The 22,957-nt window shown below is 36.9% G+C and overlaps 4 protein-coding genes and 1 non-coding gene across 7 annotated transcripts in view; 4 read left to right on the top strand and 1 right to left on the bottom strand.

Annotated features, from left to right (window-relative positions):
- The first annotated feature begins 2,831 nt into the window (after window positions 1-2,831).
- LOC107749887 (beta-galactosidase-like) lies at window positions 2,832-10,316 on the top strand. The gene is made up of 16 exons (XM_016565111.1): window positions 2,832-3,068; window positions 3,369-3,535; window positions 3,623-3,773; window positions 4,961-5,021; window positions 5,099-5,193; window positions 5,601-5,781; window positions 5,901-5,959; window positions 6,061-6,182; window positions 6,328-6,368; window positions 6,449-6,567; window positions 7,214-7,288; window positions 7,366-7,455; window positions 7,662-7,775; window positions 9,236-9,367; window positions 9,459-9,674; window positions 9,770-10,316. The coding sequence occupies exons 1-16, from the start codon at window positions 3,006-3,008 to the stop codon at window positions 9,971-9,973; spliced, it is 1,890 nt and encodes a 629-aa protein (XP_016420597.1). The 5' UTR covers window positions 2,832-3,005; the 3' UTR covers window positions 9,974-10,316.
- An 87-nt stretch (window positions 10,317-10,403) lies between these two features.
- ankzf1 (ankyrin repeat and zinc finger peptidyl tRNA hydrolase 1) lies at window positions 10,404-16,645 on the bottom strand. Of its 3 annotated transcripts, none has more exons than XM_016565110.1 (16): window positions 16,538-16,645; window positions 16,100-16,265; window positions 15,908-16,002; window positions 15,086-15,188; window positions 14,784-14,977; window positions 14,175-14,281; window positions 13,914-14,067; window positions 13,586-13,808; window positions 13,399-13,497; window positions 13,163-13,312; window positions 12,918-13,073; window positions 12,213-12,489; window positions 11,998-12,109; window positions 11,410-11,577; window positions 11,248-11,318; window positions 10,404-11,126 (listed from the first exon to the last, which is right to left on the bottom strand). In XM_016565110.1, exons 2-16 carry the CDS (start codon window positions 16,230-16,232, stop codon window positions 11,003-11,005), a joined length of 2,166 nt encoding a protein of 721 aa, XP_016420596.1. In that variant the 5' UTR covers window positions 16,233-16,265; window positions 16,538-16,645; the 3' UTR covers window positions 10,404-11,002. The 3 variants fall into 3 exon arrangements, with proteins under 3 accessions (XP_016420596.1, XP_016420595.1, XP_016420594.1); XM_016565109.1 differs by having other exon boundaries at window positions 12,213-12,486; window positions 13,163-13,321; XM_016565108.1 differs by having other exon boundaries at window positions 13,163-13,321; window positions 16,538-16,644.
- A 2,511-nt stretch (window positions 16,646-19,156) lies between these two features.
- On the top strand, window positions 19,157-19,229 carry trnak-uuu (transfer RNA lysine (anticodon UUU)). Its single transcript has one exon. It is a non-coding gene; the product is annotated as a tRNA-Lys (tRNA).
- A 213-nt stretch (window positions 19,230-19,442) lies between these two features.
- On the top strand, window positions 19,443-21,178 carry LOC107749905 (low choriolytic enzyme-like). The gene is made up of 8 exons (XM_016565131.1): window positions 19,443-19,511; window positions 19,589-19,640; window positions 19,716-19,778; window positions 20,071-20,220; window positions 20,319-20,436; window positions 20,511-20,689; window positions 20,773-20,854; window positions 20,935-21,178. The coding sequence occupies exons 1-8, from the start codon at window positions 19,443-19,445 to the stop codon at window positions 21,065-21,067; spliced, it is 846 nt and encodes a 281-aa protein (XP_016420617.1). The 3' UTR covers window positions 21,068-21,178.
- Window positions 21,179-21,986: 808 nt separating this feature from the next.
- LOC107749894 (high choriolytic enzyme 1-like) overlaps window positions 21,987-22,957 on the top strand; it is a 3,792-nt gene continuing 2,821 nt past the window's right edge. The window contains exons 1-5 of the mRNA XM_016565117.1: window positions 21,987-22,058; window positions 22,144-22,195; window positions 22,277-22,342; window positions 22,419-22,562; window positions 22,664-22,781. Coding sequence (XP_016420603.1) covers window positions 21,987-22,058; window positions 22,144-22,195; window positions 22,277-22,342; window positions 22,419-22,562; window positions 22,664-22,781 — 452 coding nt within the window. The remainder of the gene's footprint in view (window positions 22,059-22,143; window positions 22,196-22,276; window positions 22,343-22,418; window positions 22,563-22,663; window positions 22,782-22,957) is intronic.

The raw sequence follows: 22,957 nt of genomic DNA on the forward strand, positions 1-22,957 counted from the left end.
GATGGTGTCAAACAAAATGGCTGTGGTGGTGTATGTGTCAACAACACCATTGGATCAGTCACTGTTTATTTGAGTGTCTGGACCAGCAGTAAACATTCACAATCATGCAGCACAAGTGAAAATTGGTGACAAGTCACTTCACCAGCCCACCTGCTCCCATTAAAGCGGCAGAAGGAAATACACATTTACCTGGTGCAGACAAATGTTGTTATAAAGGATACATTTCTCTTTATATTGAACTGAGTAGGCTAAATCTTATTTATGCTGCATTTGTATGTATAATCTATGGAAACCTTTTTTCCATTCACTGGAGAAGTCACTCTAGTGACAGTTACATTGATAACGTGCTAACACCACATATACAACATAAATTAGCATTAGTATTACATTTGAGATAGATTTCACAGAACATAAATGTGGGATTGCTGACTATAGGAAGTTTAGAGTCCGCAGGCTCTCATTAGAGGGCGCTAAAGAGCACATGAGCGAATGCAACATCAGTCTTCTATCCTGTAGCGCCTCTGAGTGTCTGAGGCGAACCATTGAAGCTCTGTTTATAAGACATTTAACTATGTACAATCAAAAGTGTACATCCAAGGTAATTTATTATCTAAGAAGCTCAGTCCTGAGATGCTTTTATTGTTTGTAAAAACAAAAATTAAAAAAACACAACATGGTAATTAAAACACTGGTCGTCAACCTTTTTGATATGATAGGCCCTCTTTTGTCCAACAAAATTGTGAAGGCCTTTTTAACAGAAATAGGGCAGTGTTAACATAATAAAATATTTAATAATAATTCATTTTGTGATTTTAGGAGATTCAAGATTCTAATTATGGATGTTCCCTAATAAACAAAAGAGTTATTGAGGAGGGGAAAAAACATTTTAGTTTTATGCCCCGTTAGAAGTTTGCTCACTAATTAAACTAAGTGACGAATATCTTAACACATGAAAACATAAGTGTTCCCTGTTCAGACTGAGTGTGTGTGTTGTGCGTTAAGGTAACACAGAAGATATGTGTGTTTGCTTACTCAGCTCAGCTGGATAATGACTGCATTACTGCCTAACAGCATTAGGCTTGGTTTTCAAAGGAATGCCTTTAAAAGCCAAAGAGACTTGCTCTTCTCACACATGGGGTCGTTTACCCTCCAGTACACACTTTATGGGAACGTGGGAGCAATCCGTAAAGCTATTTTAAATGACAGCATCTGCCTTGAAGTACAAACTCTATGCATTGTCTTTGAATTCTTCATTCTGTGCAGTGTATCTCTTTATGGTGTTCAGCAGATGGTGTCAAACAATGGCTGTGGTGTGGTGTATGTGTCAACAACACCATTGGATCAGTCACTGTTTATTTGAGTGTCTGGACCAGCAGTAAACATTCACAATCATGCAGCACAAGTGAAAATTGGTGACAAGTCACTTCACCAGCCCACCTGCTCCCATTAAAGCGGCAGAAGGAAATACACATTTACCTGGTGCAGACAAATGTTGTTATAAAGGATACATTTCTCTTTATATTGAACTGAGTAGGCTAAATCTTATTTATGCTGCATTTGTATGTATAATCTATGGAAACCTTTTTTCCATTCACTGGAGAAGTCACTCTAGTGACAGTTACATTGATAACGTGCTAACACCACATATACAACATAAATTAGCATTAGTATTACATTTGAGATAGATTTCACAGAACATAAATGTGGGATTGCTGACTATAGGAAGTTTAGAGTCCGCAGGCTCTCATTAGAGGGCGCTAAAGAGCACATGAGCGAATGCAACATCAGTCTTCTATCCTGTAGCGCCTCTGAGTGTCTGAGGCGAACCATTGAAGCTCTGTTTATAAGACATTTAACTATGTACAATCAAAAGTGTACATCCAAGGTAATTTATTATCTAAGAAGCTCAGTCCTGAGATGCTTTTATTGTTTGTAAAAACAAAAATTAAAAAAACACAACATGGTAATTAAAACACTGGTCGTCAACCTTTTTGATATGATAGGCCCTCTTTTGTCCAACAAAATTGTGAAGGCCTGTTTTTTTCTGCCGTTCATGTGACAATTATACTTGATTCCAAACTTTTTTATTAACAGAAATAGGCAGTGTTAACATAATAAAATATTTAATAATAATTAATTTTGTGATTTTAGGAGATTCAAGATTCTAATTATGGATGTTCCCTAATAAACAAAAGAGTTATTGAGGAGGGGAAAAAACATTTTAGTTTTATGCCCCGTTAGAAGTTTGCCGAGGCCCCCAGTGGGCCCCAGCCTGGTGGGTGAGAACCTAACTAAACTGACTCTGGTCTGAAGTTATAACTTGAAATTAGACCCTTCATCCGAGCAAACTAACATACATGATTAAACAAAACTTAAAGCTATCCCAGCTGCAAAAAAGACTAAACCAGCCTAAACTGATGATCTTAGCTGGTGTCAGACCCAGTCTGGTCAGGCTGGTCTGTTTTTGGCACAACAGAAAAACTGTATGGCTTTTAGGAACGGGCAGCAACAGCAATATGATATTACATTTATTTAAAATATTAATTATAATAAACAACTCTTCCAACAAGTTTTGTTCACTGAGCTACTGTTTTGTTACAGGTGTGCATTTCTGGCTATATTGCATAGGTTCGTCCATCTGTTTAGCCATATAATTTATTTATTTTTAATACACTTCACTAGCAGTGCAAAACAGTAACAGTAAACAGTAAAACAAGTTAACAATCTGGTTTATTGCTGATGAAAAGGGGTCACTGAATCGTCGATCTGTTCAGGCGGACTTTAGGACCCATGGCTAAACAGAATACAATCACATGACCGTCATGTTCAAAGAGAAGAAACGCAGCAAACCTATTGAACAGAGAAAGTGGACCGCTTTATGCAAAATGACATAACAGAACAGTTTGTGCAGTTGTAATATTATTTCCTGACACGTTACAGTCACGCGCTGCTATCATAATGTCAAACGGAAGAGTGTTACTGCGTCTTATCCGTTTGATTTAGAGATGAAGTCACAAATGACTTTCGTTTTATTAAGTCTGTGCTTGTTTGCAATAATTTTTGTGTTGGTAAGTATCTGATTTAAAGTACACGACTTTCACCTCTACACATTGTGATTATTTAGTTTTTACCAACCCGACACTGTATTTATATACTTGGGTTCCCATGGTCATAGAAACTTTGAAATATCAGGACATTTTTAAAAGTGTGATTTTAAGTCTGGTAAAGTAATTAAGAAGTATATAGTGAATTTGGATTTTTATTATTATTGTTATTTTGTAATTATGCTCATTGTAAATGCAATCTCTATCAAAATGAGAATAGTTAATAGAGTTTGTGGATTCTTGACATGACATTTCTGTTTTAAGGCAGATTCGCGCTCATTTTCCATCGACTACAAGAACAACTGCTTCCAAAAGGATGGAAAACCATTTCAGTACATCTCAGGAAGCATCCACTACTCCCGCATTCCTCGGGAATATTGGAAGGACAGGTTGCTCAAGATGTACATGACTGGACTCAATGCTATTCAGGTGTACGTGGAACAGAGAAACAGTGCAAACCCTGTGTACACACTTATGTTACACATCTTGCCAAAAATATTTTGTTTGCTTTCATGCAGGTATGTGCCATGGAACTTCCATGAGACTGTGCAGGGGGTGTTCAACTTTGCAGGAGACAGAGATCTTGAGTACTTCTTGAACCTGGCCAATCAGACAGGGCTGTTAGTCATCCTGCGTCCAGGGCCGTACATCTGTGCAGAATGGGAAATGGTGACTGTTACTTCCTCATGTTGCAAAATTTGAATATTTTTGAAATGTGATATTTTAAAATAGGCCAGTGGGTGTTGTGTATCGCTGCATGTGATTATGAGAATTTGACTTTTCAGGGAGTGTGTTTTTAAAGGAATAGTTCACCCAAAATTATACGTTATCTTGTGATCACCCTTATAGCATTCCAAACCTATGTCTTTCTTTCTTCCATAGAACACAATATAAGCTCTTTAGTAGAATGTTCATGCTGCTTTTTTTTCTCCATACAATCAAAATCAGTGGCGACTCCAAAAGTAGCATAGTTTATGACTTGTCTCCTTAAGTCATACAATAGGGTTGTGTTAGGAAATACTTAAAATTAAGTGAATAAATCAGGAAAAAGTGTGATTAGAAAATAATTTTGATTAAAATATCTTATTGCTTAAAGGCTGTAATACATACACTTATACAAGTTTTAAAATCTGAACAGATTTCAAAACACTATAGACATCATATACTTGTTGACTTTGGTTACAAAGGGAAAAACTGTGCATCATACACTTAATGACTGAGGATCACTCACTAGTAGACTTTCATATCGTTCCGAACACACACACTCATGCTGAAACATGAAAAATGAAACCAATATGTGTTCTGAAAATCATCAAAATGTCTAGTGTTTAATGTCCTCTGACTGGATGAATTCATAATCATCCAGTCTTTAAGTCTGTGTCCCACAGTTTTATGTGAAATATGTCAACTCTGACTGCCAAAAATCTAGACTGGCTGTAACTTTTGGCTACTAGTGTCAGTTCCTCCAGACTGTAAATTGGGGCAAAGATCGGTGCAAAAGTCGTGTAGTGTATTCTAGCCTTAAGAAAACTTTGACAATAGTGCATAAATCATATGGTTTTTGGTCATTTTTGGACCTTGACAGACCCTGGTCACCATTCACTTTTTATTATATGGAAAAGAGCAGCATGTACATTCTATTAAATGATTATATTCTAATCGAATGAATACATTTGATTAAACATATACATGAGTAAATAATGACAGATTTTTATTTATTTATTTATTTATTTTTATCATTTTGAATGAGAATTTGATTCATGATTCTATTAAGAATTAGTTCTGGTTACAACACAAAAGACAGCCTTGTGATTGTTATTTTGTGAATAAATTGTGGGTTCTTATCTGTCCGATAGGGTGGTTTGCCTGCCTGGTTGCTACAAAAGCCAAACATTATCCTTCGTTCAGCTGACACAGGTATATGTTACGTCTGCATGAGGCATGACTTCACATAGGCCAGATCTGTCTTTAATGGTAGTGTTTGTCTGTTTCAGAGTATTTGAAGCCAGCAAGTGAGTGGTTGGCTGTGCTGCTCACTAAGATGAGGCCGTGGCTTTATCAGAATGGAGGAAATATTATCAGTGTGCAGGTACAATATAGTGCTAACATTTAGTAAGTAAGTATACAAGCATTACCAGACACATCTGTCCAATGCAGTGTCCTCAGATGAGTGGGTCAGTCCCCCTAGTTGAACCCGATAAGACGTTCTCAAGGACACAATGTTGATAGCTGGGTTAGAACCTACAATTGGTTTGTTACCAGCTGAGATATTTAACCACTATGCTGCTCCACCCAGAGAAAAATGTAAAATAATATTTACTGAGTATGCAATAATAACAAAGAACTTATTACAGTGACTGATGCTCATGTTTTGTAGGACTGAGAGCCCATACATAGTAATTATGTTTGGTGTTGATATGTAAACAGTGCTTTACAATGTATAGACAAGTATGGCTCTTCAGGTGTGAATATTTTGTGCTTTTTTTCCCTTATCAGGTGGAGAATGAATATGGCAGCTACTTCGCCTGTGATTACAACTACATGCGGCATCTTCACACTGTGTTCCGTTTGTTCCTGGGGGAGGACGTCATTCTCTTTACTACGGATGGGAATACGGATAAAGAGATGATCTGTGGCACACTTGAGGGCTTGTACGCCACTATAGACTTTGGCACAGGTAAGGTCAACTGAGGTCACTTGTGTCTGACCTGTGCAGTGTTTTTAAGAAATTTTAACTAGATTTTTAGTCCATGTATGCATATCCAGTGTTCAAAATTTCATTCTTTTCCCCTTCAGATACCAACATTACTGCTGCCTTCATTCGACAAAGAAGGTTTGAGCCTAAAGGCCCACTGGTAAGTAAGATGTTTGATAGAGCATTCATGTTGTGTGATTGTTTGTCTCTCTATTTATCAAGCTGTAGGATTTGGCAGTAATTGATGTGTCATGATTTCAGGTGAATTCTGAGTTCTATACAGGCTGGTTGGATCACTGGGGTGATAAACATGCTTCTGTGGAAACTGTCAAAGTGAGCAAAATGCTGGGAGAGATGTTGTTTATGGGTGCCAGTGTGAACATGTAAGTAATGTTTTCTATCGAATAATGAGTGCAAAGCCATTTGATTCATTAGATGTTATCAATTAAAAATAACTCGTTTTTATATTAAAACTTGGCTGTACCTCTGATAATCCAACTTAGATAAAGAGTTTTCTTCTAATCACAGGTACATGTTTGAGGGAGGAACAAACTTTGGTTACTGGAATGGTAAATCTGCTATCTCAGTATACTTGTTCCCATATCCTTGACATCTTAATGTGTGAATGTGTGAATGTTATCATTCATAGGAGCGGATCATGATAGCAGGTTTCGGTCTGTGGTGACCAGTTATGATTACAATGCACCTTTATCAGAGGCAGGAGACCCCACTGACAAACTGCTTGCCATCAGAGATGTCATTAAGAATGTAAGAACATACATACATTAACTCTGAATGCGCATGTATGGCAATATCCAATTTACAGTTGGTATTGCTGGATGTATGACTGTATTACTGTTCAGAAGTTCCAGGTCAGTACGTTTTATTTATTTATTTATTTTGAAAGATTTTAATTAAAAAAATCAGTAAAAATTGTAATTAAAACATTAAAAATAACATTACTGTTTACTCTTGATTTCGATAGTCCACTTTAGACATTCTACTAACTATAAGTAACTATGTAACTACATGTCAACTAACTTGAATTTGCAACAACAGTAAATGTCAACTCTTATTAGAGTATTAGTCAGGTTAGGGTTAGTTGACATGTCCTGGCAAAGATACTTATAGTGAGTAGTATGTCTGTTGAGGGACCATCAAAATGAAGTGTTAGCAGATATTAAGCAGACTGTCTACTAATACTCTAAAGCCTGGTAGTTGACATGAAGCTGCAAAGTTGCTTATAGTTAGTGGACTCAACAAAAAAAAAAGTGTTACAATTTTTTATTTTTATATACAGTTTTGTTCATAATGCTCAACCGCTAGGTGACCAGCTAGTATTTGTAACCAGCATCTACTGAATAACAAAACAGACATCCATACTATTGTATTAATAATATGTGTTTGTTTTCAGTTTCGAGACATTCCAGTTGGTCCCATGCCACCAGCCACCCCAAAGTTCGCTTATGGCTTTGTTACACTTCAGAAGGTGTGCAAAACCTTATTAATTTGCAAGATTTCTTGGCCATACAACCCTTCTTACTCTGTTCCTATTTTCTTTCATAGGTTGGCAACATTAGCAGCTTGTTGGATACGCTGTCACCCCAAGGTCCAGTACGATCTCAATATCCTTTGGCGTTTGAGGAGATTAAACAGGTATGATATTTAAAAGAACTTAATACGGTCCATAAACGTTATGAATGTGATTATAGCTAATTCATAATGTTTTGTTTAGCCAGCCAATAAAGGCCTATGTTGTATTTCCTCATAAATGGCTGTAGATATATGGTTTGGGCTTTGGAGGTTGGTCTTGGTTAAGTGTAAAAGCTGGTCTGAGCTTGTGTTATGTCAACTGTGTGCAGTACTATGGCTTCATGCTTTACCGAACGACACTGCCACGGGATGTTCCCGAGCCGACCCCTCTCATCTCGCCCCTCAATGGCATCCATGATTGTGCATACGTCTCTGTGAATGGGGTGAGCAGACCACTTGTTTGGGTCACGCTAACACAATGTTTTGTTCTCACCATGGTTAGTCAGACACTATAACTGTGTGTAGTACCACTAGTGTGTAAAACCACTGTTTCCCACTGCTCAGTTATTTTTGTCCTACTGTAAACATTTTTACATGAAGAAACAATCATTTTGAAAATATATGTTTAAAATGAGGTACACTCACATGTGATGAAGACTTATCAGGAATAGGAATTGTAGAGTATTAAGTACATAAAGACATTGTGATGAAGATGAGGCAGTGAAACAAACAAAACAAAAAAATTACTAGGTGCTTTCCAGTTGACCAAAAGTGCCCTGCAAAGTGGACTTCACAGGGAATTCTGCCATATTAAGTGCCATTCCAGTCTGAAGGAAATGTGTTCAGTTCAAAAGGCACTGTAGATAGCATAGGGAATAACAGAACATCAATACATCTTCACAGGATATGGAGAAGGAAATTTACCCTTCAGTCACTTGTGCAAGTTTAAGTAAAAAAACTCGGTGAAAATGAGTTGAGGTTGCAGTATTTTTATTGACTATAATTATCATGATTATGGCTAAATAGGATAAAATACACACACATGTAATATAACCAAATTATGTTTATTTTGCTATTAAACCTCACAACCCGACATTTATTACTCAGTTTAACACTTTCAAATATGACAGTTAATAAAAAATTAATATATTTTTATTTTAATGTATTTTAGTGTATTGAATCGAATTAAATAAATCTATCATGTACATTTTTTTATTTGTTTTTAATTATATATTTTGGTTTTCATTGTAATTTTAATTAAAATTGTTTTTTACTTTTTATTGTTTTAACACGGTCTATATAATTTGTATTAATTTTATTTCAGTTGTATTTATTTTAGTACATCAAGTTAAACAAAAAATTAGAAACTGTTTTGGCAACTAGGTGAAATTTTTTTTTTTAATATTTTATTTTATTTCAGTTAACGTTTAAGTATGTTTTCCTGGGTTTAGTTTTAGTTAACTATAATAACCCTTTTTATACATAGGTGCAGAATATTAAATAAAAGTATATCATGTCTTCATACCTCATACTCTTATAATGTGCGCAACTCACATTTTATGATTGTTGATGTTCCGAATGAGCGCATTGTCAAGTGCACTTCAACTGATATCCTGTGCTCAGGGAGCAGTGAACACTGCATTGGGACCCTGCCAATTAGAACACAGCTACTGAGTGCACCCTCAAGACAAAATTAAAGATTATCTTCACAAAACCAAACTGCTGATCACTTCAGTTTACATAATCAAATGGAGAAAGATTAACCAATACGCTGACTTAGATATATTCATGTTTAACTGTTTATTTAGGGCCTACACTTAAAACTCATCTTAACCATGGTTTTGTTTGAAAGGCAGATGTTTGCCAGAAAAGATGGTTTAGATTGAAACTTGTCTGTGAGCAGGTGTACCAGGGGCTTATGGAGAGGGACACTGCACTGGTGATGAACGTTACAGGACAACAAGGGGATCAGTTGGACATACTCGTGGAGAACATGGGCAGGGTCAATTTTGGCAGTTATATCAATGATAAAAAGGCAAGTTAACGAAATATGGCAAGATTAGCTAATATTCTCTAAACCAACAGAGAAAATTCTATTAATAAAGTATATAAAACCCCTTTTTCAGGGTCTCTTGGGTAACCTCATTTTGGGCAATGACGTGCTCACTGATTGGTCAATCTATCCACTGGACATTGACACTGCAGTAGCCAATGGCTGGCTGCAGGCGGATCAGTCAGGGTCAGCGATGGAAGCAGGAGACGGACCAATGATCTACTCAGGAACCTTGAAGTCTACAGGCCTCGCATGGGACACTTTTGTAAAACTTAATGGATGGAATAAGGTAAGGCGTATTTTTTGTATTATGAAGAATATCTAGTATTTGTTATCTTGAGTAACTACATGGCAGTGTTGTGTAATTCTGTTTTTCTCTTTTAGGGTCAGGTGTGGGTAAATGAGGTGAACCTGGGAAGGTATTGGACCCAGAGGGGCCCCCAACAGACGCTCTATGTCCCTGGACCTTTTCTTAGTGCCACTCAGCCAAACAACATCACAGTGCTGGAGCTGGAAAGAGCTCCTTCACACAGAAGAATCCTGTTTATGGACCGGCCTCAGCTGAACAACACTGGACAGAAGACATGATCATATACTCTAACAGTGATAACCAGTTTCAGTGCTCCATCATCTCTGCTCAAATCTATCAAGTATAACAGAGAAATACAGCCATTATAATGCATAACACTGTAATTTTTGTCACATTTGACAATTTACTGGTCAGTTTATTTCTTTAGAAATGGTAAAAATTCTAAAGTTTTTCCACACCAAGGTGCTGAGGTTAATTTTCGTACTCTGACAAATCTAAGAAATCAAGACCTTGATGTGCATTAAAGTTTATCTGCTTTAAAAGAAGATGATTTAAATCTCAGTGTCATAACTCCATATTCAACGTTTTTGAGGGGGACAGTCATGATGTAAAATATCTGGAATAATATAAATGCATCTAGTCACTTGGAAATAAATTAAGCAATAAGTAATAAATGAATAATAGATATAAAAAACAGTGATCCTTGTCTTAATTTCAGTGACTGTAGCATTCTGTGCTGTCAATCATATACCTTTTTTCTTTATCATAAATCATGCTAGTTTGGAAACAGTATTACACCAAAAGAATCATATCAATGATGATTTCAACTGTATTTGTACAATCTAAAACTGCAGCAGCTGCCAAACAATGTAAAAGAATAAACTTCAACAACATTTTTACCAAAAATGTGTGAGTTTTACATTGTAAAACAAAACACGCCATGATTTTACTTTACAGTTCTGAATTAACTATGACTTTTAATATGCTATTATCTCATGAAGATATAGAACTTTTTTTGAATCACAGTGGTTGGTTTGTGTCCTGATTCGAGTTGAAAAGTAATACAATATCAGAGTAGCCATGTTAAATTACAGATATTCAAGATTTGTGTGAATCAATCTTATTAATCATTCTCTTCTCTGATTTCAGGTAATCTATCATAGACTTGTCATTTCAAAGATAACTGAAATCCTTGATATGTTTCTTGTAAAATCCAGTCAACTCCCAGATCATGTAAAATGAAATATGTCCACAATATGGCACCACACCTTCACGTCCTCTAATGCTGTGTGGTAGGATGTGAGAGGTCAGGGCCGGGCGGCTGCATTGGCTTTGCGGTGGGCTTGGACACAGCGAGGCGAACAGAAAGAGTAGTCCAGATATTCAAAAGGAATCTTCCCCAGTAATGACTCTCCACACTGAAAGCATCTCCTTTAAAAACATTTTGATGCTAGTTATTACAAAACTTCTTTTTGGATGAACTTTAATGATGACTTGCATAAAGGACAGATATTTCTCCATAGAGATATTATTAAATAATAAAAGGTAATACCTGATGGTAGTGAGTGATACTCCAGTTGTGGCCATATGTTCAGCCAATCTCCTCTCCGCAGCCAGAGCTCGCTGTGTGACATCAGAAATATGACATAATCGGCCAATCACAATAGGTCATCCACATAAGAACTACAATAAGAGGAAGAAATTAAGTAGTCACCTTCTCTCTGTCACTAAGAGCTATGAACCTCCTCTTTTCCTCCTCTTCTTGCTGCTTCTTAAGTTTCTCTTCTTTTTGCTCTTTCTCTCTCTGTTTCCGTGCTGCTTTTTGGGCTTTCTTCTTCTCTGCCTTTTTGGACTCAATTTCTTCAGTCAGTGGTCCAGGCACCTTAAACATATTAAAGCAAAGAAATTACAGGAATAAGTGACAGATTTATTACTTTGGGTTGCAAAGACAAGGCAGTTGTACATACAAAAGTAAAAAAAAAAAAAAAAAAAAATTTACCTGATATTTTTTTTATATATATTTTTAAAAAAATTATGGAAATATGTTATATACAATAATAACATGTAATAAATAAATTATTAAACCTTTGTATATAGTGCAGGTCTGAGACCACTAGTTTTATCTTCATTATCTCATTATTATCTCCAAGTAAAAACGTTTTACAATCGTCTTTAATATGTATTAAAATCTAATTTGTTTTAAAGTGAAAATTAGGATCAATTTTATTTGTGGTCTCTAAGCAAATGAAGATTTTGTTACTATTTGTGGTGTTGCTAGTCATCATAAGATAGATTTGTCTACCTGTGCTTTAGTGTAGTCATACTTATGAGGGTGTTCAGCCATGTATTTTCTAAATGTGTCGCGGGTATCTTTTTCAGGAGCAACGCCATATGGAGTCTGTCCTTTCTTATCCCTAAAAAAGACATTGACCACTATTTAGAACCGAACAACCCATCCGGCCACATGAAAATCTGCTGCTGCTAATTGATTATTAGAATGATTCTGTATGTGCATACTTGTTAGCTGGATCACTCCCTTCATCCATTAACAGTCTGATGACTGATTTCTGTCCAGCTGCTGATGCCACATGCAGTAAAGTAAAGCCTGCTGAGTCTATGGGCTTGTTGAGAAGACATGAAACCCTCGAGGTGGTGTTCTTCTCTTCTCTATCCTTTTCCTCTTCCTGGTCCTCTGGTAGTTGCAGGAGGGTGAGTAATGATTGGATGTCCCCCGTTTTACAGGCGGTGTAGAGAGCGTCCCTTAAACTATATTCCCAAGACTCATCCACTTCTTCTGAAAAGATATATTGAAGAAAAAAAATACAATTTAAAATAACTGGTATTTGAATATATTTTAAAGTGTAACTTATTCCTTGGATGTCAAAGTTGAATTTTCTCTAGTCTTCAGTATCACATTTCAGAAATTATTCTAATATACTGATTTGGTGCTCATGAAACATTTCATAATATTATTAACGTTGAAAAAAAGAACAGAATTTTTTGGAATACCTTTTATAACATTATAAAGGCTTCACGGTCACATTTGATTGATTTAATGCATCCTTCCTGAATAAAAATATGAATTTCTTTCTTCAAAGAAAAAAAAAAAACCTGATATTTTGTTAGTGCATATGACCCTTCAGAATTATTTGGACGGTGTTGCTGTTGCAGGCTTTGCAGCAAACTGTGAGTGGACTGTTGGCTCCAACATCAGTGTTTTACCTTCTTCTGGCTGACGTTTTTTGCCTTTCGGTTTCCTCCTGCTCTTTGACTTTCTCTGCGTCTCTTTAGAGTCATCTTCACCTTCCAGTTCACCTTCTTCCAGTAGTTTATCATCTACCTTTTCTTCAGTTATTATTATTTCTCTGTTGCTCGAGTCTGAAGACACAAGAAAAACAAGATGTATTTTAATAATCTTCTCTAGCTTTACTAAAAGCATTTTACTTTTCTTCTGTAAAGGTCTTTACCTTCTCTCTTCTCTTTCCGTTTCCTCCTTTTCTTCTTATTAAGCTGCACCTCATGTTCTCTGAGGTCCAGAGTTCCCAGTGTCTCCTCCACTGTCTCTAGCGTTCCTGAGTCTTCCTCCCCTGAACTTTCTTCTTTACCCTCTTCTCCCTCTGTAGGCACTGACCACAAAACAGCCCTTTAATAAGTATATTTTCAGAAGCACAGTATGTAAGACACAGTCAGGGTTCAGACGCACCATTGATGTTTGGGACTGGATGACTAACAGGTTTAGGAGTTTTCTTCTTCCACACTCTCTTTGAAAAACTGAAAATACTGGAGATTTCAGTGTCCTTTTCTGGAATGTAACAGACGATCATATTAAAGGAAAGAAATTAACATATATAAAATACATATATATTACATGGCAGCAAATCTCAACTTACGATAAACGTGTAGAGTTGAAAGGAGATCAAAAACGCGCTGAATTTCACTAAATGTTGCTCTACGGGTGGCAAAAGGAAGTACCCGGACTCTCTGATCTTTTTTGTCTAGTGGTGCTCCACGACCTCCAAGAAATATGGTCTTATTGTAACTCGGTGCTCGCAGGAAGATGGCACTTGCCTCCTTCAAATACTCAGCCCAGCTTTCTAGAAGATCGTGAATATCCTGGTTAAAAAAGGGCGTATACATCAATAGCAATTCCAAACTTATAAATTCTATGCAGGTTAGTGTTATTCAACTTTTTATATATAACAAAGGGTTGAAATTGACCTTGTGCAGCGCTGCCTCGTTGTAACGTCTGAGGGCCGCCCCTGCAGATTTAGGAGTGTGGCTGCGGTTCTGAGAGTCCCTCAGTCCCTGTGCGGTCCCTCGCTTCGCTCTCACCGTGTACCGATGAAACGTCTTATGCTGCACAATCTCTTTTCTATGTGTTAGATGAATCAATTAGGGAATAGCATTTACTTACCTAATTATTAAGCAATCAATTCCAATATTTGTGGTTATAGACAAACTTCTGAACTTTTCACTGACCCCTTAAAAACCGCTCCAGCAAAGTGTCCACCGCCAGTCATCAGAATGACCCAAATAGTGTTGTTTGATATTTTCAGTAAAGAGGAAACCAAGTCTTCTTCATTGTCCTGAGTTTGAATATGACAACAGAATCAGATGAGACTGAAAGAAGAAAGTGCTGCAGGAGTGACTCCTAAAACCTGGAAATGACTTAGCATTTTTGAACTTCTGGTTCTATCGTCCTAAAGTCAGTGGGTCTTTTGGCCGTGTTTTAGTTTAACTGCCTTAAATAAGGTCTGTATGCTTAACACAAGCTCAAGATGTTTTCCCATCTCATTCTATGATACTCAATTGTGGTTTTTGAAGCTTTTCCGTGTCTTGAAAAAGGTGGTTGCTGCTAACAAGTAGCTAAATAGGACTAAAGAGGCATTAAATATCACACCAAACAGGAAAACCCAGCTTAAGGTCCTATTCTGATCCTGTTCTCTTCTGTCCTATTTCTACGAAACTGCTTCAAACAATAAAATGTCTCTGAAAATAATCTGTTGAGTGGGGATTCTTCTTACCCAATGCTCTTGTCATTTAGGCACAGACTAACAAATCTGAGAAATGATGGATAGATTTACTCACCTTTTTGTTTTGCAGAACACAGCGATACAATGACAGGAACTGTCCCTGCATGTTTTGAAAGACTGCTTTGGTAGAAAGTCGACATGTGGACTGATCTGTGTCCAGAGCACTGTCTGTCTCTTCAGGGCCCACTTCATCTCCAAGATCCCCATCCTCACTGTCTGAGTCTGAACCCGAAATGCTTGAAAGGTCACCTGTTAACAGGAAGGCAGACAGGAAGATTACGCAAAAATCACACTTATGCAAACTGGATGGCATAAAACAGTTCGTCAGTAAAGTCATACGAGCATACATGACTCTACCTGTGCCAGTCTTCTTCTCAAACTCCTCCACTGTGACCACTGATCTTCCTTCCAGCCGCTGTCTCAGGTTGAAGCGGTGCCAGTCAAGTTTGTAATGCTCCATCTGATAAAAGACTGGGACTGCATTAACATACATATTGCATTTCTTTCTATCCCTCATACACAGCTATAACATGACTTCAGAAGACTAGCACAGTAGAAGTTTGTCATTTCCCATGTCATTCCAAACTTGTATGAAAGAAAATCATACGAGTTTGGAATGACATGAGGGTTGGGAAAATTCGTGACCATTCGTGATTCAGTATGCAAATAAATGTCTAAAAGGTATATGCTTTTGTTGAAGCTATCAGTGTGCATACCTTATTTTTGAAATAATCATATTTGAATAGCAACAACAATATGATGATATCTTTGTGATTATACCACTGATCTATATATTATAGATCAGTGGATCATACCCTTTTCTTTCCATATTAAAGCTGTTAAGTACACAGTCTTTTGTCTATTTTCAAATACCTTCTTACTTTAAATCAAAGTGTGTATAATGCTGCAGTTCCTCTATTAGCTGGTTGGTTTGGTTCATGGCTTATAACTCTAACTTATAACTCAAACACTTTTAAAAAATTCATATTAGATAAATTAATGGTGAAAAATACGTACTGGGCCAAGCTGTGGAAGAAGTGGTCAGGCATTAGCACACTTATAAGGAAGTTTATACAAGAAACGAATTGAACTGCAGACGTTTAACACATAGGGTTAAAGGTTTTACTACAAACCCATACTTTAATTGATCGTATCAGCATTGTAATCAATTATTCATACCTGCTCCTCTCGACTCTCAAAATTACACCGACAGGCCGAGCAGAACATCTTGTCGGACACCTCAACGGCGGATGCAGTTTTCATTGAGCCAACATCTGTCAGGGTTATGCGAGTGTGAGTAGTGCTATAAACACCCGATCAGCAGCCGTGTGCGCTCTCATTAGAGCAGTCAGTCTGGCTCTCTTAACTTACCCTCACTGGACGTGTTAGCAGAGAGCTGGGGAGGTTCAGGATGACCCAGCAGTCCAGACACCTCTCTAAGCCCAGCGGTCACCGTCTCATCCGCACACAGCGAAAACACACACCGCTGCTCCGGAGAAGCCATGACTCAGTCGACAAAACAAACCAGCGCTATCACCTAGACACACGAGTACAGCGGGAGAAGAGTGGCACATCGTGAGTTTTACACACGGAAGAACAAAAATGCGAACTTTACTCAAATACACTAAACATTCAGTATCGGGACTGCCGATAAAACCAAAGCAATGTCCATATTTTTTATCAATCGGACAGCTGCTTCCCTACAAGAGTAACGCCTGATTCAGCACGTGCATTGCAAAGATAAAATGCTGTGCACTATCTAATTATGCTAATTAACTATCAGTGATCACTGTTAATGTATATATTTACCTTTTTGGCAAAAGCATCGATCCCTTATGGTTTGAATTTATATGTTCGGTCCGCGTAAGCTGAAATGAATCATATTACATTACACACGTGTTTGTGCTCTACGGTGGCCGACAAGTGTCCTAAAACTACAGCGCGATTTTGTTCTGTTGCCAAGACTCTTGATGCCAGAGACTTCCAAATATGATGTATCCTTGTAATTGTATCCCTTTTTCTTAAACTAGATTTTTTTTCATGTAAATAACTGAGAGAAAAAACAGTAAGAATTTATTTTAAAGACAGCAGTAATTGTCAATTGTACAAAAGCCAAAAGAAACGGTCATCTATGATCTGTGGAATATTTATTAAAGTGGCAGCATATATTTTTCTATCCACCATTAGAGTTAAGTTAGATGTATTCAGCTTTCAAATGTATTTGCATATGGTTCTTCACGCACAAAAAATACTATCCCAAAGTTTTACAGAAGAAAGAAATTACATAACACCATGAGTGTGAGTAAATGATGACAAATTTAGGCTATTTTTTTATTTTTATGATGCCTTTAACATTTTTTTTTACATTATCTTTGAATTTCACCCTGGAGGAGTGCCTCCAGGTTAAAGTTTGAAAATCTGTTTGAGTTTATCGTTGCCAGAGGTCAGTCTTTCGAATCTTTACACTTTATTCAGTATAGTGACTACCAATGAACATTTCAATTGTTGTATCAAATAAAAAATACACAAAAATCACCATATTTTCCATGTTTATTGCAGCTTAGTTGTACTAAATGTATGTGTATATATATATATATATATATATATATATATATATATATTGATGTTGTGATCACTTCCGTGTTCCTCTTTTTCTCACTGGCTTTTCTGTAGACTTACTCTGGCTGGATGAGCCTGGTTTAACTGGATTCTCACCCTGTGAAACTGCGAATTGAGACCAGTTGAATATCAAACAGCATTACTCTGCATGGCCAGTACCTAGACTGCAAAACTGTAGCTAGAGGTTATTGCTGTACCTTCCTCTGAGCTTGCAGAAGCATCCACCAGTGCTTTCCTCAGCTGCTCACGTTTGAGCTTCAGATTACACTCCTGCTCCAGCAGGCTGCTTTCCTCCTCCTGCAAACTTCTCAGAAGAGCTTGCTTCGACTCTATGGTACTGTAACAAAATAGCATTGAAAATTCCATGCTTTAATTATGAAATAAAAGAATTATAACAAACTCCCAGTTTAAAATATAATATGGGCAACGTCTTTATCTAAATTCTTGGAAACAGATGAAAATTAAATCTCCAGAACTGTCATTTTCACCATTCAGGATAGGTCCGTGTATCATCCGATCATTTGTTTTTTGGTTTAATATAGAAAGAAGAAAGTAAATGAGAAAACGGCTCCTTTTACAATCTTACAAAATCGTATAGTGATTTTGTTGGGTTTAATTATTCAGTAGAATATCTAAAGCCACAAATTAGAGTCTAGGAAAAACAAGCAATAAGACAACATATTTTGGTAGGATAGACCCACAGACAGGTGGTGGTTTATCTGGATAGTCATACCTAGATAAAGTTAATTCTTCTAGCTGGTTGGCAAGGCTTTTCTTCTCCTGCATCAGAGTGTCCAGTTCAAGCAATGCATTCCACAGGCCTTCATCCATCTGGACCATCATCATCATCCTCCGGTCCATCTCCTCTCTGCTACAATAATATTAATAGAAGCTGTTATCTGCAATAGAAAGGCCACCTAAAACCCTGATGCATGTAGCTAAATAATTACATTAGTTAAAAAATTACATTATTATTTTTTTATAAGTTGTTTTGTAGGCTACATTATTAAACTTTGTTTTTTATTTATTTATTTTTAGTTCCTGCGGTAAAATGATGGCATCCAATGATTTCCCTTCTACGTTTACGTCAAAGTAACTCGTACATGCTGAATCTTCATTTCAGACAGATAATAATGGTACAAGTATTAATTACCATTTGTTAGCATCTTTGTTTACTTGCTCCACCTCGTCTTTAGTACGCTGTAGTTCAGTTTTGGCATCCTTGAGTTGTTTTGACAAATCCTGACAGCGAAAAAACAAAGCGTGAGTCAGTCAAACTCATAAGCTTAGCATATTTGGTTTGCTAATGTTTGGCCGCGAGTCTCACCTGTATTTCTTTATCGTCCTGAAAGGTGATGTTTAAAGAGTTTTGTGGGGTCTCCATAACGGTAAAGCAAAACGATTTCTTGTACACAGACCGACTTTACTGTTTGATGAGCAAAAGACACCTCTTCATCGCACAAACTGCAATTCAGTAAATGACCGAGAACAATCTGATTGGATGACGTTCAAACTAAGCGGCTGTGAATTACTATAAACACAAAATGACTCCACATAGTTTTATTTTATATTGGATTCTACATATTTTCTGTTGAATTAAAACTAAACATGATTTTATTTACCAGACTGATGCAAGTAAATAACGGATCATAAGAATGATAGCAATGCGGAAAACATGCAAACATGAACAATAATTGAAACGGCCTCCGTTTACGGTGAAATGTCTGAATCAACTTTTAACTTCATAGAATGTTGGAAAAAATTCACACCGAACTTTTTTCATCTCCGCCTGAATCTATGCAGCCAAGAGCCCGGATAGCTCAGTCGGTAGAGCATCAGACTTTTAATCTGAGGGTCCAGGGTTCAAGTCCCTGTTCGGGCGAAAAAGTTTTATGAACTAAATAAAAACACCGACATTATACAATGAAAATAGTAGTTAAATATGTGCAAGTGCGTGTGGCAATTAAAAACAGCGTAAAGAAGAAAAACAAACATTTGGTTGGCCACTGAGAATACACATTATGTAACAGGAAGCTAGTAAAGAGCCCTTAAAAGGCAGGCAGCATGAGCTTAGACAGCAAATCTCAGTGCACTCATGGAGTACACACTGGTTATCATACTGCTCTTCTTCTTAGCAGGACCATGTTTGTCCCTGCCTGGTCAGGTAACTGCATATCAGTAAGTGTATATTTTGTTTTTTTATCAATCAAAACCACATATTTTGGTCAATTTTTCTCGCAGATTTCCTCTCAGTCAAATTTTGGAGCAAGAAGACAAAGGAGAAGCTTCTCTGGTAAAGTGTGTTGTATTAATTGTCATTATTCATTGAAAATGAATTATATTTGAACAGTTTTACAACTTTCTCCAGATGATATCGAAGAAAACACTCCAATTGCAATGGAAAGGATCATAGATGTAAATGACTATCAAGGTAAAGCTTTTGCACAAGCCTGTAAAGATGTAAATGTTCTAACCTCTCTATTGTAATATCCACACAGTCTTAAAAATAAAGTTTTCACAGCAATTCCATAGAACAACAATCTTAGTTTCCATAAAGAACCTTTCAGTGAACAGTTCCACTATTTTTCTTAGTGTGAAGAACAATACTCGAAATAACTTTTTTCCACTATAAAGACCATTTTGTGCAATGGAAAGTTTCCATGGATGTTAAAACGTTTTCATGGAACCACAGATGCCAATTAAGAACCATTATTCTCTTGCAGGTGTCATTTCTGTGGATGGCACCGACCTCAGAGAAGGAGATATAGCCGTGTCCAGTAGGAGTCAGAAGAACTGTTTTGCCAGAAGCTGCCTGTGGACCAAATCTGTAGATGGAAAAGTGTACATTGCATACTCAGTGTCTCATGCGTACAGTAAGCAGGAAAAAGCAAACACATTGATTTTCATAAACAGTGCCAGAGTAATCACTAACTAAATCTCGTTATTTGGTTTTGATTGTTCTTCTGCACAGGCGAGGAAGACGTGGAGAACATTAAGAAAGGCATGAAGCTCATTGAACATGATACGTGTGTGCGCTTCGTGCCCAGAACTCACCAGAGGGACTACCTGGATATTCAGCCCAAAACAGGGTATTGACATGAGATTACTCTTCAACGGCTTCATTCTGAGTGTATCTCCTGATTTTTGATCGCTGATACTGTAGGTGCTGGTCATATCTGGGAGCACGTGGTGGTAGACAGACCATTTCTCTCCAGACACCTGAGTGCACCGGGTCAGGGGTCACCGTCCATGAGCTAATGCACGCCCTGGGCTTTGTTCACGAACAATCCCGAGCTGACCGGGACAAGTATGTCACCATCATGTGGTCCAATATATGGAAAGGTAAAGTAACATTCCTTTATTCTCATAGCCTTATACTTAAAAGTCATTTTATCGCTCACTTATTCTTCTGTTCATTAAAACAGACCGGCTGAGGAATTTTGAAAAGTTTAAAACAAACAACCTGGACACCCCCTACGACTACGGCTCTATCATGCACTTTGGAAAGTATGTCGATATACATTTGAAATGGTAACTGAGGGATATAATCAACTGCAGTTATATAATGATATTCTTTGTCATTTCAGGTATGCCTTCTCTGAGGATGGTGAACTTACTATTGTACCAAAAAGAAACTGGAACGTGAAGATTGGACAGAGATTTGGACCCAGCGACTTGGATATAATGAAGATTAATAGAATGTATACATGTAATGCATAATAAAATCCATTTACAGCAATGAATGATCCATTGCACGGCTAAAAGTCTGACATTAATGCATTAGTGCTTTTACTTCTTTTAACATTTTAACATCATATTTTTTTAAAGGAAAATGGCTGATTGTGAAGATTGCTGATTTAAAAATTGCTAATCAAATATAAGAATATTCTTTTGTAACCTGCTGTTTCAGATATTTCTATATTCTTTCTCATGCTGATTTTGCCATCTTGATGCCTCATACAAACATTACATCAATAAACATTGTCCATAAATATATTTTTCTCTGATATTTCATTTAAGCTTTCATTTCATTGCAAAAGAATTCTCCATGAGCCAGTTGCAATCAAATAAGCCAAACTGTTGGTTGATAATCATATTAAGTAAATGTTCAGAATCGGCTGATCTCAGAGCTAATGAATAAGTACTGAGGTGTCAACACTATGAATTACGCAAGCTGAATTTAAAACAACCTGTTATTTGGCGTAATGCAAAAATGATAAGTTAAAGAAAGGGCGAGGCGTTATTTATTTGCATCACGTGTTGCTACAGCATATTGTGAACACAGCACAAATGCCTATTGAGATTTTGTTTACAGATTAAAATGAGTTTGAACACTACACGCACAAGTTTTGCATGGTCAGGGCGAATAACACAAGAATCAGCAAGACTTTAAATTGCCATTATTGTGATCAGTCTTAAAAATGCTGAACTGTCTTTCCAATGAAAGCTTTCCAAACCCTTTCATTAGGGAAACACACGAATATCAAATAATGACATAGGACGTCACGCTAACCCTCCATCTGCAACCTAGAGTAAAGCTGGGTGGTTCTCAGAGTATATATAGTCTAGCTACAAGGGCCCTAACTTTAGTTTACATGCAATACTCGATTCCATCCAGAACACCAGGACTTACACATACATGACCACCAAGATGCTTTATGTGGGTATTTTTGTGGGACTGGTGTTAGAGTCCTGGTCTTTACCTGTGCAGGTAAGAACGACTGAATACTACTGCAGTTATGATGATAGTATTCATATCCAATGGATGCCCCATAAATGTATTTATTTTGTATTAGAACTCCTCACTGGTTCATCAGACAAGGCTGAGGTCAAAGAGAGAATATCCAGGTAAACTGGTATTTCATGGTGAGCAATGTAGGTTGTTACAGTATATTGATGTAAATATACCATTCTTAATTTCTTTAACAGAGCATTATGTGAAACCTGAGGACATGAATGCCATGGACAGGATCCTCAGAGTAAATCAACGTATGTGCAGGACAGATACAGACATATATTTACAGGGAATTACTCTTTGAGCATGAAACATGTGGTTATCTTACTCCGCCAGTGTCCAGAGGTTTTCCTTTAAGAGAGGGTGACATCCTGAGTTCAGGATCCCGCAGTGTCATCACATGTTTAGGAGATTCTTGCCGCTGGCCCAGATCTGTTGATGGTTTTGTGTATGTACCGTACATCATCTCTCCAATATATGGTGAGTAAGATCTATGAAACTGCATGATAGGTGATATAAGTGAAAGATAAGTCAAGGTCTTTATTATTAAATTAAATAATTTATATCATTTGTCTCGACAGATGATATGGACAGAATCACCGTGGAAACAGGAATGTTGGACATTTCCTCTGCAACATGTGTGAAGTTTGTGCCTCGCACACATGAAGCAAACTTCCTTAATATCCAGTCTAGAACCGGGTGAGTCCTTTGCATTCATATACAGCCATATTCTATTAGTGTTCTCTTTAATGTTTAATATTTTACAAGACAATATAAAAAGTCTGATCATAATTGTGGAAAACTCACTGTATCTGTTATTTCTTTAATGTGTCATTATTTATTTTTTATGATAATTTTTTTAATAAAATTATATA

The sequence above is a fragment of the Sinocyclocheilus rhinocerous genome, unplaced genomic scaffold, assembly GCF_001515625.1.
Source record: "Sinocyclocheilus rhinocerous isolate Xijiao unplaced genomic scaffold, SAMN03320098_v1.1 scaffold1473, whole genome shotgun sequence".
In the NCBI taxonomy this organism is placed as follows: Eukaryota; Metazoa; Chordata; class Actinopteri; order Cypriniformes; family Cyprinidae; genus Sinocyclocheilus; species Sinocyclocheilus rhinocerous.

Bases quoted from the DNA above. Each gene is read 5' to 3' on its own strand.
- LOC107749887 (XM_016565111.1), top strand. From the start codon at position 3,006: ATGAAGTCACAAATGACTTTCGTTTTATTAAGTCTGTGCTTGTTTGCA. The intron at 3,774-4,960 runs GTGACTGTTACT...TCTGTCCGATAG, and splicing joins TCTGTGCAGAATGGGAAATG to GGTGGTTTGCCTGCCTGGTT. The intron at 9,368-9,458 runs GCAAGTTAACGA...CCCCTTTTTCAG, and splicing joins GTTATATCAATGATAAAAAG to GGTCTCTTGGGTAACCTCAT.
- ankzf1 (XM_016565108.1), bottom strand. From the start codon at position 16,232: ATGGCTTCTCCGGAGCAGCGGTGTGTGTTTTCGCTGTGTGCGGATGAG. The intron at 13,809-13,913 runs GTCAATTTCAAC...TTTTTTAACCAG, and splicing joins ACGAGGCAGCGCTGCACAAG to GATATTCACGATCTTCTAGA. The intron at 11,319-11,409 runs GTGACTACTTAA...GATGTCACACAG, and splicing joins CTCTTAGTGACAGAGAGAAG to CGAGCTCTGGCTGCGGAGAG.
- LOC107749905 (XM_016565131.1), top strand. From the start codon at position 19,443: ATGGAGTACACACTGGTTATCATACTGCTCTTCTTCTTAGCAGGACCA. The intron at 19,641-19,715 runs GTAAAGTGTGTT...AACTTTCTCCAG, and splicing joins ACAAAGGAGAAGCTTCTCTG to ATGATATCGAAGAAAACACT. The intron at 19,779-20,070 runs GTAAAGCTTTTG...ATTCTCTTGCAG, and splicing joins AGATGTAAATGACTATCAAG to GTGTCATTTCTGTGGATGGC.